At 45.6% G+C, this 15343-nt stretch overlaps 2 protein-coding genes across 2 annotated transcripts in view; both read right to left on the bottom strand.

The window, feature by feature from the left end:
* The window catches only part of ATP5F1C (ATP synthase F1 subunit gamma), a 375672-nt gene that overhangs the window by 182641 nt on the left and 177688 nt on the right, over nucleotides 1–15343 (bottom strand). The gene's annotated exons all lie outside the window — the stretch shown is intronic.
* Nucleotides 848–9992, bottom strand: LOC133355475 (uncharacterized). The gene is made up of 5 exons (XM_061572790.1): nucleotides 9713–9992; nucleotides 4354–4648; nucleotides 3946–4126; nucleotides 2676–2763; nucleotides 848–2382 (listed from the first exon to the last, which is right to left on the bottom strand). The coding sequence occupies exons 1-5, from the start codon at nucleotides 9783–9785 to the stop codon at nucleotides 2048–2050; spliced, it is 972 nt and encodes a 323-aa protein (XP_061428774.1). The 5' UTR covers nucleotides 9786–9992; the 3' UTR covers nucleotides 848–2047.

Below are 15343 nucleotides of genomic sequence, written 5' to 3'. Positions count from 1 at the left end.
CCAATTGGTGCTCGACCAGAGGACGTCAAAAGGCGTACAGCTCAAAGACAATGCACTATCAAAGTAATGAGGGCTCGGGGTGAACATCTACACCTACTGGCAAAGGAGGTCTAATGAATTCTAGATTTGAAGCTTTCGTGACTGCAAGTATTCATATTCTTAGGTTTTTTTACCTACGTGACTTTACCGAAAAAACTTAAGAATAGGTCTAATGAAGTTCCGACTGCTTTCTCGTTACGAGCCAGTTTGTCACGAGACAAACTTTCAAGTAACCCGCGGCCTACAAATCGAGATGTCATTCGTGCATCCTGTACGGTTAACCCTCGATCATCTGCAGTTGATGGATGTCGAGCGGGACATGGGCCTGATCAACCAAAAACACAATGGATTATTCAAAGCTCGCGTCAATTATTGTTTCAAAGACGACGGGTTTGCCTGCCTGTCTGCCAGTGACGTGGCAGCAGCTTAGATCATCTTACACAAAGATCTGGGCTGGCACGAATGAGCTGCTGGCACTTTGTAAACATTGCACCACACCACGGAAGTCTGTTTTAACATTTTGCGTAAGCACGTTACATACGCGTCTAAAGCGTTTTGACTACGACGTGCCGTGCATGTGTTTGTTTTTTAAGTGCCCGGTTATCCGGCCCGCACGTACGCCCGCGATCACGTGGGCACCAGGCCACTGACCCTCGACGAGTGAGGAGAATGTATTAATTCTAGATTTGAAGCTTTCGTGACTGCAAGGATTCATACTCTTAGTTCTTTCGGTAAAGTCACGTAGGTAAAAAATGAAAGAAAAAGTAAAAAAAAAATATTTTATTATTTTATTTTTATAAATTTTTATTTTATTTTTTACCCACGTGACTTTACCGAAAGAAATAAAAATAAAAATTATTTTATTTTTTTATTTTTTATGAATTTTAATTTCATTTTTTACCTACGTGACTTTACCGAAAGAAATGAAATGAAAATTAATAAAATTATTTAATTACTTTATTTTTATTAATTTTCATTTAATTTTTTTCCTACGTGACTTTACCGAAAGAACTAAGAGTATGAGGAGAATGTAATTGAACAGGGAGTGGACGCTACGAGGAGCGAATGAGCAGGATTGAATCCACAGAGTGGATAATCTGCCCGCGGGTAAATCGAGAGCGAACTGTAACCACGGGTAACTCGAGATGTGATACGTTGCCAAAACCAAAAACTTTCTTTTAATTATTTCATTGTTATTTTTTTCAATCGCCGTGACTTTACCGAAAGAACCATAGAATAAGAGCCATTTTGTTTCGAATTCGGTAAAAAAAAAACTCAATATTTCAAGAGCCGCAATGCATGGGACCCACGGTAAACACCGAGACATTTCGTGTTCAGCTGGAAGATCCCGACGAGCCGTGGAGCTCTGATTCACACCTGTCCAACCCAAGCTGGGGTTGGCACTGGTGAAAATGAAAGCAGCGAACTTGGAACTGTTTTTATCCCAAATTAAAATTCCAAACAGAGATCCCACCGCTCCATCGTCATCATGGCCATCAACATCTTTCCTCTGCAATCAGTAAACTAAGAACCACCTCGTAAGACCGGAACATTTTGTTCAGAACTTGTGGTTGTCCTGTAGATGTCCTGGTCGCCGTCATAGGAATGTGGAATATTCTTCAATTGCTCGGCAAAAGAAAAGTTCAGGTGAGTTAATACTCGATGCTCGCGGGAGCAAACGGAACACCACTCACTTCTGTGGCGCTGTCATTCAAGATGGAGTCGGCGGTCATGTGACTCGTAACACACGTTGCTGATGGGCTGTCACCTCGAAAGAAACCTCACACGTGATTCGTTCTGACCAATAGTAGACAGGGTACGATCAGCAGCTAATGCAATGCTCATAGGTCGAAACGGGTCACAGGTAAAACAGGGGTCCAATGTGAAGAGTCGGTCGAAGATTAAACAGAGATTTTAAGCGCAGCCCCAATTTGGGGAAAACCTGAAGTCGGAGGTGAAACCCAAGTCACAAATTCAGATCGGTGACTAAGCCCTGTGGGGTCAAAGGCTAAACGGAAGCCGGGGGTGACAGAGAGGTCAAAGGTGAGGCAGAGATAATGGGTGAAGCAGAGGTCGGGGGTGAGGCAGATTCAGTGGCCTTTATTTGCAGCCACAGGTCTCCGAGGGACTGGCGGAAGTGATCGTCCACCGAGCCTGCGATGGAAGTCGCCCTCGCCATTGGGGCTGTGAGGTCGACAGCAGGAGGAGATGACTGAGGAGCAGGAGGAGACTGAGGAGGAGACTGAGGAGGAGGAGGAAGAGGCAGCGCCCGCTGCCACCCTGGCCTCCCCACTCCTCCTGGTCGCCCTTCATGTTCGTCCATGCCGCCATTCCGTGGTGCTGCTGTGAGACCCAAAAACACATGATAATTAAAATGATCATTATCATCATCGTCATGATCATCATCGTCATCGTCGTCATCATCACAAATGACATAGGTTGAAAGAATGGTATTCAGTTGAAGAACGGTCATTGAATTACCTCAATAGAGAAAAGGCTCCCTAGGCCTGGGTTAGGGCAAGAGCTGTCCCATGGACCTGTCCGGAGATGCCGCTCAAAGGGATCTCGCGTGAAAAACAAAAAAAGCCGACGGGCGGTGAGGTGAGCGACGCAGCAGATCCAGGTGCCGTACTCACTCGGTGTGCCGCCGGGCGCCGGCTGGGCGCGTCGCGATCGCGAGTCGCGACTTGATGCCGGAGCGCACACGATCACCGACGGGCGAGCCTGTGGGTACACGCACAGTCACAGAGTGAGCGAAGTGCACGCAAGGAACGGCTCCCGAGCAGGGCCGGGCTCATAAGTCACATGGTCAATCCACTGCTGAAGGTCCCCCCCCCCCCCCCCCCCCCCCCAAATCCGTCACCGCCGCCGCCTCTCGCCCAGCCTGCACCGTCCACCTCGGCCCTGCGCGCAAACAGAGAGCTGGGCTATCTGATTATTTAAACTGATGATTGCTCTACAAATTATGTTGAACTTCTTTCGCACCGTACGTAGCCAACCGTGCTAATCGGAGGTGCGGGGGAAGGACAACAAGCTAGACACAAAAAGCATTTCTCAAGAAATGAGTTTTTCAATCTCGATTGAAACGTGCATAGCTCCAGTGGTTTCCTAATAGGTTTCAATACTCGATCAATCGGTTAACATTGGGGGTAAAAAATTTGCCTCGCTTCTGTTCCCAACATGTGCCGCTGGACGGGAGATTATCGGCGCGGCATCATCAGCCGTGTCGAGCAGGGCACAGCGTTGTGGAGGTTTCCCGCCTTCAAGAGGTAGGGTGTGGGTGTGGCCCCGAGTCGATCGTATGTTTTCGTAAAATGAGCCCAATTAATTGACTAATCATCCTGATCTCAAGCATCACTGCAGATGCGCCGCAAATTCCTAAGTTCTTGACTTTTAGTTGGAGCAAGCCCTCAACCCTAACCGCCCTCCTATTCCACCCGGCGAGTCTGCGGTCGCCACCCGCGCGATAAAGTAAAACTCAGAACCAACGCAGGGCCCTGAATCGTCAAAATCCAATTCACGTTTTTTTTATTTTACCAGATAAGGCCCGCACAGCTAAATCGCTTTTTTTCATAAGCGACCTGGCCCAAAATGATAGCTCAACGAAGTGAATTATCATTTGGAAATGTATAGCAGCCAAATACTCTGAACGCATGTTTCTAAATGTTGCAGGGAATAACCGAAGGTCCAGGAGAAAAATCCACGTGACAATGGGGACAGAAACACATAAACTCCAAATATATAGGCGTTAGAGTCGTAATCGAACCCACGACCTCCTTCATACCAGGCGACGTAGTTCACATCTCGCTTAATCATATGGGAACACAAGTGACAAGTCTCAAAACTAAGTGGGGATTTCCAGGGCAAAAAAATGTTACTCGTGAATTCATTTCATAAACCCATTACCTGCTGCTGCTGCAGGATGCGTGACGCAACAGTAGCGGTGCCAATCGTTTGCGAGGACTCTGGGCTGCCCACGGGTATCCGTGGAGGTGCCGGTAGTGGCGGTGGCGGCAGCGGAGGGTGGCGGAGCGCGAAAGCCGAGAGATCACCGTAGCCTTCCGAATTGTTCAACACCCAGACGTGGCTAAATCAACAACAGCAGCAACAACAGCAGCAGCAAGGGATTAAGCGATTTCGCGGTATTTAAAGTTGATTTCGCTTAATCAGATGGGAAAACAAGTGGCGAAGCATGAGCATTATTTGCTGGGATGATCTGGGTCACCAAAATGATGAAGCCAGGAATATAAGGGCAACAATGAACAAAATGTAAATCAGTCCGCAGCTGCAAGGGATTGTGGGAAGCTCACTTACTGCATCGGAACGAGCGATGGCGAGGCTGAGCCAGGTCGTGACCTCTTGACGAACCCCCATCCACCACCACCACCATTATCGTCGTCGTCATCGTCGTCGTCGTCATCGTCGTTGCAGTCGTCGCTGTCCCAGCGCGGGCGGGGGAACCGGAAGCAGCGTCTGCGTTGGACCCTCGGGGGGCCGTGCGGTGGCGGTGGCGGCGGTGGCGGAGGAGGAGGTGACAAGGGGGTGTGGAGCGGAAGAGGAAATGGGGGGAAGACGATAGGTGGAGGGGTCGACGCCTTGGAGGTGATGCCTAGAGTGAGGCACGACAACAATGCACACGCGGTCGTCAAATCGCCATCGGTGCACGTAGTTGTTCGCACCGTTACCGTAGCGCAGTGATCTTCACTAACTTTCAGGGTTTGGGGCGGGGGGGGCACTTTTTCCGATAAGATATCATCAGCGTGAGGGCCGCCACACAATTGAAACCATGTGGGTTTGACAGCAGCACGATGATGATGATGATGGGCGGTATTTTCACGTTTGGTTGTATTGTCGGGGCCGTACGTCAGGGGCTGCACTAAAGGCCACCGGGGGCCGCCAGGGATCCGTGGGGGCCTTGCAATGAAAACACTGCCTGTAGCACGAGGCCACCACGAAGGCGCTAAATCGTGGAAACATTTAGAGTGCCGAAAATCACACATGCAAGCCAGATTTAGGAAAGGTTTCTCTACCATCGACCACACATTCTTCCTATCAATTTCCGGAAAGGATCAGTGAATATCAATTACAATGTTGCCGATCTATTAATTATGGACAACCAAAGGACATTTTGTCCTTGTGAAAATTGGCACACACACACACATCTAAGCTCTCACAGACCACGGCCTATACAAAATTAATTGAAATTTGAATTATAAAAATGTTTTAGAAAATGAAAGAGTTACATTCATCTTCTTGGTTCTTTCGGTAAAGTCACGTAGAAGGGAAATAATAAAATAACAAAAATAAAACATAATTAAATATAATTCTCACAACGTTTCGGCCACAACGCAAGCAGCCGTCCTCAGGTGAAGAACAGGGCTGTCGGAAAGACAGCGTCTGAATGAACACCACCAGGCTTGGCAGCGTACATTTAAGCAGGGGTTAGAGGAGGAGAGCGCCTTGACAAAGGAATTTACATATCGAGAGAGGAATTTAGCATATTTATGGAAAATGCAGATATGGGATTAGTCACTGCAATGTAGAGTTACATTGTTTAGATATATATCGTCGTCATCGTTCATGCAAATCACATCTCTCGGAACCACAGGCAATGCTGGGCCAGTGCAACCAACAATTGGCCAAGCTCTGCAGTCCTCTATATACAAAGATGGTTTCGCCAATTAATTTGTGTTTAGATATGTTATGTCTATTGGTCTCTATGCACGTCTGCGGGTCTCTATGCAAGGCTATATGAGTTTCTATATGGGTCTATGGGTCTCTATGTAAGTCTGTGGGTTGACGTGTACAGATTTTGTTGGTCTCAGAGAGCCGATGTAAATCCATGGGTCTCTTTGTAAGCATATGGATCTATAGGCAAATACATAGGTCTCTGTGTAAGTCTGCGGCTTTCTCTGTGTATATATTTTGTCTATGTCATCTCGGGGTCGTTGTGTAAGTCTGAAGGTCTCTATATAAGTCTATGTATATCTATGTAACGATATGTAATTCAATGTAAGTACTGTATCTGTAAGTTTGTGAGTCTCGGATTAGCATGGTTGTTACGGTTCAACATACGTACATATATCGGTCTCAATGTAATTCTATGCGTCTGTAGCATAACGTGCATCTGTGGAATATATATATACACAATAGAACTCCTCTAAACGACCACCCCTGTTAACGACTCATCGCTTAACGACGGGCCTCCATAGAGCCCATTGTGTAGTGTATAGTGTAGTGTATAGTAGTGTAGTGTATAGTCGTGTATAGTAGTGTAGTGTATAGTAGTGTAGTGTATAGTGTAGTGTATAGTAGTGTAGTGTATAGTGTAATGTATAGTGTAGTGTATAGTAGTGTAGTGTATAGTGTAGTGTATAGTGTAGTGTATAGTAGTGTGGTGTATAGTGTAGTGTATAGTAGTGTAGTGTATAGTGTAGTGTATAGCAGTGTATAGTGTAGTGGATAGTAGTGGTGTATAGTGTAGTGTATAGTAGTGTAGTATATAGTCGTGTAGTGTATAGTAGTGTAGTGTATAGTGTAGTGTATAGTAGTGTAGTGTATAGTGTAGTGTATAGTAGTGTAGTGTATAGTGTAGTGTATAGTAGTGTAGTGTATAGTGTAGTGTATAGTGTAGTGTATAGTAGTGTAGTGTATAGTGTAGTGTATAGTAGTGTAGTGTATAGTGTAGTGTATAGTAGTGTAGAGTAGAACCCCTGTTAACGACCATTCCCCTGTTAACGACTAATCACTTAACGACGGGCTGTTGTAGGTACAGTAAATATAAATTACTTATTTGATTAACCAAATGTATTTCATATTATGTCTTTATAACGTTGTTTGTATCTTTATCATTGTTTAAATGTTATCAAGTAAGTTTTTTGGGTGAAAAAGGGTAACTTTTGATGCTGCCGGAACGAATTAAGCCTTTAAAATGTATTTCCTAGACTCGCTTAATAACCAAAAATCACTTAACGACCGGTTTCATGGAACCAATCACCGTCGTTAAGAGGGGTTCTACTGTATACAAACCGAAGTAATCCATACCGGAATAAATACTTTTACAATATCCCTCCTTCCCATATTTGTCTCTCTGCAATGTTTCGTCGACACATCCCATCAGCCGCGCGGTCTTCTAGGAGTGAACTTTTTCATGAGCATTGGTTGAATACGAGAACATCTCCGCACCGATAATTGGTTTTTTACCCTTCCATCTGGCAACAAAACTGACACCTTTTTTTGACAAGGAGTCATGTTTGCATAGACCACAATACCTGCAGTCATAATGCAAACAAAAACATAACTTTGATAATGTGCACTGTCCTTGGTCATTATCAGAGTTATAATGTGCACAAAAAACACAACTCTGATAATGTGCACTATCCTTCAAGGACATTATCAGAGTTATAATGTGCACAAAAAACATAACTATGATAATGTGCACTGTCCTTCAAGGACATTATCAGAGTTATAATGTGCAGTGTCCTTCAAGGACAGTGCACATTATCAGAGTTATGTTTTTTGTTTGCATTATGACTGCAGGTATTGTGGTCTATGCAAACATGACTCCTTGTAAAAAAAAAGGTGTCAGTTTTGTTTCCAGATGGAAGGGTAAAAAACACAATTATCATATTTTTTACTGGCAAATGAGGTTCCAATGGTGTAAATCTCCGCACCGGTTTCGACATCCGGTGTCTCATCAGCAGATTCATAGCACCGCTGGCAAACTGCTAATATGTCCACAGGCAAGGAAACCTCCCTCCTCGCTATGATCAGCATGCTGCAGCCTGGGGCTCTGGAACTTTAAGGACCGCTTCGTATCTTCATTGTTTTAAGGATCGCCGTCTCGTATTCACGTTAATTGCGGCTCTTGAAATACAGGGGACCCTACTACTTAGGAACATTCGACTTACGAACTTTCAGAGACAGGAAACAAACATGTCCCTATGTCCAGTTGCCTGTTCGGAACGAGAGTCGTAAGTTCAACTGACGTGCAAAAGATGGCGGTGGTGGCATCTACATCTGCAGAACGTGAAGAACCAGTGGCATCTACATCTGCAGAACGTGAAGAACCAGTGGCATCTACATCTGCAGAACGTGAAGAACCAGTGGCATCTACATCTGCAGAACATGAAGAACCAGTGGCATCTACATCTGCAGAACGTGAAGAACCAGTGGCATCTACATCTGCAGAACGTGAAGAACCAGTGGCATCTACATCTACAGAACGTGAAGAATCAGTGGCATCTACATCTGCAGAACGTGAAGAACCAGTGGCATCTACATCTGCAGAACGTGAAGAACTAGTGGCATCTACATCTGCAGAACGTGAAGAACTAGTGGCATCTACATCTGCAGAACGTGAAGAATTAGTGGCATCTACATCTGCAGAACTTGAACACCCAGTGGCATCTACATCTGCAGAACGTGAAGAACCAGTGGCATCTACATCTGCAGAACGTGAAGAACCAGTGGCATCTACATCTACAGAACGTGAAGAATCAGTGGCATCTACATCTGCAGAACGTGAAGAACCAGTGGCATCTACATCTGCAGAACGTGAAGAACCAGTGGAATCTACATCTGCAGAACGTGAAGAACCAGTGGCATCTACATCTGCAGAACGTGAAGAACCAGTGCCATATACATCTGCAGAACGTGAAGAACCAGTGGCATCTACATTTGCAGAACGTGAAGAACTAGTGGCATCTACATCTGCAGAACGTGAAGAACCAGTGGCATCTACATCTGCAGAACGTGAATAACCAGTGGCATCTACATCTGCAGAACGTGAAGAACCAGTGGCATCTACATCGACCGGAGATTATTCAACCTTTAAAGCGAATTTTCCATGGTAATTGGTTTTTTACCCTTTTATCTGGCAGAAAAACTGACACCTTTTTTACAAGGAGTAATGTTTGTATTGACTACAATACCTGCAGTCATAATGCAAACAAAAAACATAACATATCAGAGTTATGTTTTTTGTCTCTCTACGGCTGTGACTATTTTGCTGCTAGATATGAAGCTTTCGTGACTGCAAGGATTCACACTCTTAGGTTTTTTCAATAAAGTCACGTAGGTAAAAAAATCATAAAAGTAAAATAATAAAAGAACAAAAAATGCATTTATTCTGTTATTTGTCTTACATTTTACCTACGTGATTTTACCGAAAAAAACTAAGATAATTTTTCTGCTATCATTTGCCCCGTGGTTTATTCACTTTGTTGAGTTGTCATCTGTAACAGGCAGGTTGCTTCTGTAAAAAAAAGAAGCTAACAGTTCAGCGTGCCTTGCCTGGTAACATAAAACAGTTGAGGTTTTATTTGTCGATACGGTATTTTGTTAAGTGATGTGTTTACATATCCTATGCTTTGCACTCCTCTCGTGTTTTGTGTAGTTTGTTCTTGTAACCATCCTGACCCCGTGCCCCTAACTGAACATCGGTGAAAAAGAGCTTAATAGCTCATCGGATTCCTCCAGTTCAAAAAATTCAGATAAAAAAAAAGATTTAAAAATATTCAGATAAAAAAAATCAGATTTTTTTTTGATAATTAGTTTGATGACAAAATTATGATTTGTGTGATGATGATGATAATCATTTACGCGACGGCCGTGTCTATCTCTTGCCACTCTCTCTACGGCTGTGACGGTGGGTAGAGTTTGTTCGCCATACCTGAAAGACTTAGGGCCCATGCCGTGGCGTGAGTTTGCCACGTGTCCAGGTGTCCAGTTCGCATGAAGTCCATGCTGCTGCTGCTACTGTCCAAAATATAGTAACGCTCACAGCACAGGCGTAGCAGGACGAGATATTACACGAGATATTATACAAAACTATGTTTAAAGCTGTAACGGCAGCACCCGTTTCACGATATTGCGACGGCGTTCAACTAAGAGCTGTACGGAAACACTACTACGTGAGCGTTGAAATTATAACAGGTGTGTGTGTGTGTTCGTCATGCCAAATCTACAAATGTCACGTAGTCCAAACAAGGCAGGGCAAGAGAGGTGATCTCATCTGGAACGTACCACTTAAACACGGGGGAGGGCTAAGCGGGGGGTGGCTTTTTCTTTGAAGGGATGACAACAGATAACACCAAACAACATATTTTATAGATATACTTTAGTCCAAACCTAACCCTGGCATTTTTAGCCAGCTGCTAGCAACTCCGTTAAATCAAGTATCCAGCTAAGATCCACCCCCCCCACACCCACCCTCCACTTGTTACCAAGAACATTGGCACAGCCCGATTTTAGAGAGCCGTTGGCTAGGGGTGATGTCATCTCAAGTTTTATTTTCCATGGGGGTGAGCTGGAGAGGGGAAGGGGTGGGGTGACGTTTAAATATTCTCTCGACGTGCTGGTGCTTTATCGATTGTCTTGCAAACTGTCTTGAGGGGCTTGACGCAACCTTCGAACCGGGCGAAGTGCGCGCGCGTGGCAATGATTTCTTTGTTTTTTTTTAAACAAAAAATGTTGCCGGTTTAGTGGTCCCCAGTTGCGCTATCGGCGGCGTCTCCCGAGTTGTACGGTTGGCTGTGTACGGTGCGAAAGAAGTTCGCCACGTTGTCACGTAACGTCATCTCGTGCGATGAGGAATCCGTGGGCTATCTCTGCATTCGAGAACGGCCCGTGGCAAGTGGATATCACGGAGGGGCGGATGGTGTTTTTTGGGGGGGGAATTTTTAAAAGGTCCAGAGTTTGGATTTTTTTTAAAGATAATTCCGGATGTATATTATTTTTCAACGACAATTTTTCGGATTGGTGACATTCATGCATCGACGTCACACGACGCCATGTGCCACCAACATTTGTAAAACAAAAAACTCGAGATATTTTCAAACCAATCCGCTAATTTTTTTAACAAAAATCTTGGCCCGATTGCCGGTGTTTTCTCGAATAACCTGAAAATCAGGGGACACATTCCTATCACCCGGGCGACCTCTGAGGGCAGCTCTTCTGCGTTCACGTGACTGACAGCGAGATATTTCAAATTCTCAGAAGCTGGAATTTAGCCAAAGGAGAGAGCAAAACCAAGTTTAACGTGATGGATGTATTTTTCGTTTGTTGTGCATTAACTCACCACACCTTCTGGAGAACCCGACTTCAATCACAGACAACTGCTGTAACGCAAGATTTGAACTCCGCGTCCCACCCCGGAGACTCTGACCTCTGAGCCATCGATTCACTTCGAAGGGGGTTTTTTTTTAAGTCGGGGAAAGTCGTAGGGGCTGTTTTGACCATAACTTCATCCAGCCGGTCAGTGCGGTTCACCCATTCATAGGTACCCCACCGATTTCTAACGACCCTTCGACTCGTGTTATTGGCGATTGTTAAAGCGTGGACTTCGTATCTTACAGCGGAGAGTGTCGCATTATGTAGTGCGTTGAAATTGGTGAGAGACATGGAGAGGCTTTGACACAAAATGTTGATTTTTTGGCATTACATGGGGGCCACGGTGGCTAGGAGATGTTAACTATCTCGCCTGGTACACAGGAGGTCGTGGGTTCGCTCTCGACCCTGACGCCTGCTGCTGCTGTATATTTGAAGTTTGCGTCTATTTCTCCACGTGGTCGCGTGCATTTTCATCCTGGTCCTCCGGGTTTTTAAATCCTTTATGTTAAGTTCACTTGCGCGCTTACGACCGTGCAAATCTTTCGGTCGTTTTTTAACCCACTTCCCGTGATCCAATCGAGCTGACATTTTGCACACAGACTCGTTGTGCGTGACAATTTATTTTCGTGAAAATTTTTTTCCATAACTTTACACTTTTTAGGATTTTTTAAAATATTTAATTACCAATTACTTAATGGTGGCAGGCAATCATCTGACCCATAGGTGGCAGCCATCTCAAGCCAGAGGACGAGAGGACTCTAGCCGCCACGCATATAAAGGATTTATAGTGAAAAACTTTGTTTTTACGGGTTAATTTTTTCCCTCCACGTTTAGAATCGTGCGTTTAGCCCATTCTCGTTGGCCAGGTCGCTTCTGAAAAAGAGCCACACAGCTCAGTGGGCCTTACCTGGTAAGAAGAAAACAAAAAACATTGTTATAGTTTAATAGTAACAGGTACCACACTGATTTCTAACGACCCTCTGACTCGGTTATTGACGATTGTGAAAGCGATAACTCCTACAGAGGAGCCCGTTACATTACTTCGTGCAAAAGAAGTTGGTGGGAGCCATGGAGAAAGGCTTTGAAGGAACATGTTATTTCCCGTTATAATGTATCGTTATAATCGCGGGGCCGTCCATCCCGCAGTCTTCCTCCGTTTCCCTCGCCAGCTTCCACTCCGTAGTCGAGACGTACGATTGCAACACCGCCACGCGTAAACTCGCCTCGGACAATTGCGTCATGTCTAAAGTGGGTATTGCTGGTGGACAAAGACCAGAAATTATTGCACAATACCAACACCTCCCCGGATAATAATAGATCCGCAGGTTTTTTTTTCTCATGTTTGTTCTGTGCCAACTAAAGGAACTTTTGGGGTCACAGTAGGACGACTGCCGCACTAGGAATTTCCAACTTCCCCCCACCCACTCACCCACACAGCACAACAACATTGACACTTCTCTTACCTACCATTATCATTATTGCCGTGTCGTCATTCATGAGTGGGCTATTTTGCATGCATCACGGGCGCGTACAGGATAGGTTGGGTCGCGAGTTGAAACGTCAGCCAGATTGGCCGACAGGATCGCATGGTATACAGCAGGCCGATCAGAACTGGCACGCGTGGATTTCACGCCATTACCGACACCAACACTGCCACCAGTACCACACAACCACAACGCAACCACCAACCACTACCACAGCCCAACCACCATATCACTGCAACAAAGCCACCAACATAACCACCTGACCCAGTTTCGTAACACAGCTGGCTAACCGCTACACACCACTACTGCTCCCCACACACACACGAGCACACGAACACTAAACAAACACAGATCCCCCCGTATATCGTGAATAGACTGTTGGGGCAAGTGAGGTTAGCGAGTAGCACCTATGTGAAGGCACAACAAACATAACCGTCATCACACCACCAGACCACCACAACAGCATCACCACACAGCACAACAAACCATAACCACCAGACCATCACGCGACCACCACGCCACCAGCACCACGAACAATCCATAATCCTCCCTTCATCGCCCGTGTTAATTGTCGTCACGTGTGGCCTTTATTTGCGTCCAGAACAGGTTTGGTCGCAAAGTTGAATCATGAACTCCACCCATGAGGGCCGTTGCATAGCAGCTTTGTCTCTCTCTCTCATTCTCTCTCTCTCTCTCGGCGTGTCGGCAAACCTATCAGCGAGCGGCTTCGGCGGGGTGGAACCTTCATGCAAAGGTCACGGTTATGGCTCTAGGTAAGTCGAGTACCGGGCGTTCTTTTCACGAATTTCAAAAATGTGAAATACGCACGCGCATTGAAATCCAGTGCGTAATGATGACGCTGTTAGTAATGATCCAAATAACGCGCCTAGCAGGTTCTGCTGCACAGCAAGAGTTTTCTTGACAGATACAAAATAACTACGCTATTTTTAGTTTTGCCAAGTAAGGCCCTCCGAGCTGTATACATCTTTTACAGAAACGACCTGGTCACAAACGATATCCCAATGAAGTGGCTTATCAAGTGGAAATCTATGGCAGCCAAAAACTCTAAACGCATGTTTCTAACTGTGGAGGGGAAAACCGGAGGACCCGGAGAAAACTCCACACAAACCACAGGGGGAGAGAGACACGCAAACTCCGAAATATACAGCAGGCATTGATCAGGGTCGGGATCGAACCCACGACCTCCTGTATATCAGGCGAGGTAGTTAACATCTCCTAGCCACCGTGATGATGAGAGGCACACAAACTCAAAATATACAGCAGGCATTGATCAGGGTCGGGATCGAACCCATGACCTTATGTATACCAGGCGAGGTAGTTAACATCTCCTAGCCACCGTGGTGATGATGATGATGATGAGAGAGAGACACGCAAATTCCAAATATACAGCAGCAGGCGTCAGGGTCGGGATCGAACCCACGACCTCTTGTATACCAGGCGAGGTAGTTAACATCTCCTAGCCACCGTGATGATGATGAGAGAGAGACACACAAACTCCAAATATACAGCAGCAGGCGTCAGGATCGGGATCAAACCCACGCGCTCCTGTATACCAGGCGAGGTAGTTAACATCTCCTAGCCACCGCGTCGCCCATGCATGAGTGTTGAAGGACCATCAGGCGAATCACGATGGTCGGGCGGTGGTGACTGCGCACTGCACGTGGACTGCCTGTAATGTGGCATTGTGGAGACAGCAGCGAGGGGTTCGTGGATCACACCGTGACTTCCCCATCCCGTGGGTGTCGAAGGACCATAATACCGTAGCTTGCCATAAGACGGCAGTGCAGTAAAATGCTACAATCTCCATCTGGACCAATCTGAATGGGATAGTGTGTTGCCTCCACTTTATGAACGCCCATTAAACGGCTGGAAGCATCTTAATATATAGAGGACTGCAAACCTTGGGAAATTGTTGGCACTCGCTCACCGCCTGGCTGATGCCTTCTGCGGTTCTTCCTTGTGCTCGAGTTGTCCTTTCCGAGTGAATACTGTGCAACGCGTAGCGAGTTGAAATCATTATTAAAGTATTATTACGCTTTCGGTAAAGTCACGGAGGTAGAAATAAAATAATAGATCACGACGTTTCGATCGCAACACAAGAAATCGTCATCAGGTGGGAGAACCACAGCAAGAAAAAAAACTGCTGACTTTACCGAAAGAACCAGAGTATGGATTTCTGCAGTCACGAAAGCTTCAAATCAAGATTATTACGCGAGGAAAGCCACATTCACTCTCATGGCTCTCGTGTTTCAGGAGGATCTCGCCAAGTTCTCACATCAGACTCCAATTGAGTAATTTTGCGAGTAGTACAATCAGGTCTCGGAGTACGCGGCGGAGGTTAGGTTCTGTGTACCCCCCGGCGTAAGCTGTGCTGCAGGCATTTATAGAAATATACCGTGCCAACCCATACGGTTTAGCCGTATTCTTGTACAGGGAAATTGAGTTTTCATAGTCCATACTGCGTACAGCCGTTTCAATACGGGCAAAAACAAATGTCTGTTTGTGTTTCTCCCTTGTGATGGGACTTTGTAGAATGAACGTTGAGATTTCTAAGGGCACGGGGTGACCAATAAAGTCTGAAATGGTCTGTAATAAGCTAGGCACTGATAAGGGGTTGACAGGTATATATATAAAATGTATATTAATGTTTATTAATGTTTAATAAAGTGTAGTACTGTACAGTAAAC

This window comes from Lethenteron reissneri, chromosome 51, assembly GCF_015708825.2.
Source record: "Lethenteron reissneri isolate LAM-NWPU_2019-01 chromosome 51, ASM1570882v1, whole genome shotgun sequence".
Lineage (NCBI taxonomy): Eukaryota > Metazoa > Chordata > Hyperoartia > Petromyzontiformes > Petromyzontidae > Lethenteron > Lethenteron reissneri.
Note: the sequence above shows the minus strand (reverse complement) of the source record. Positions and strands in the feature narration are given on the sequence as shown.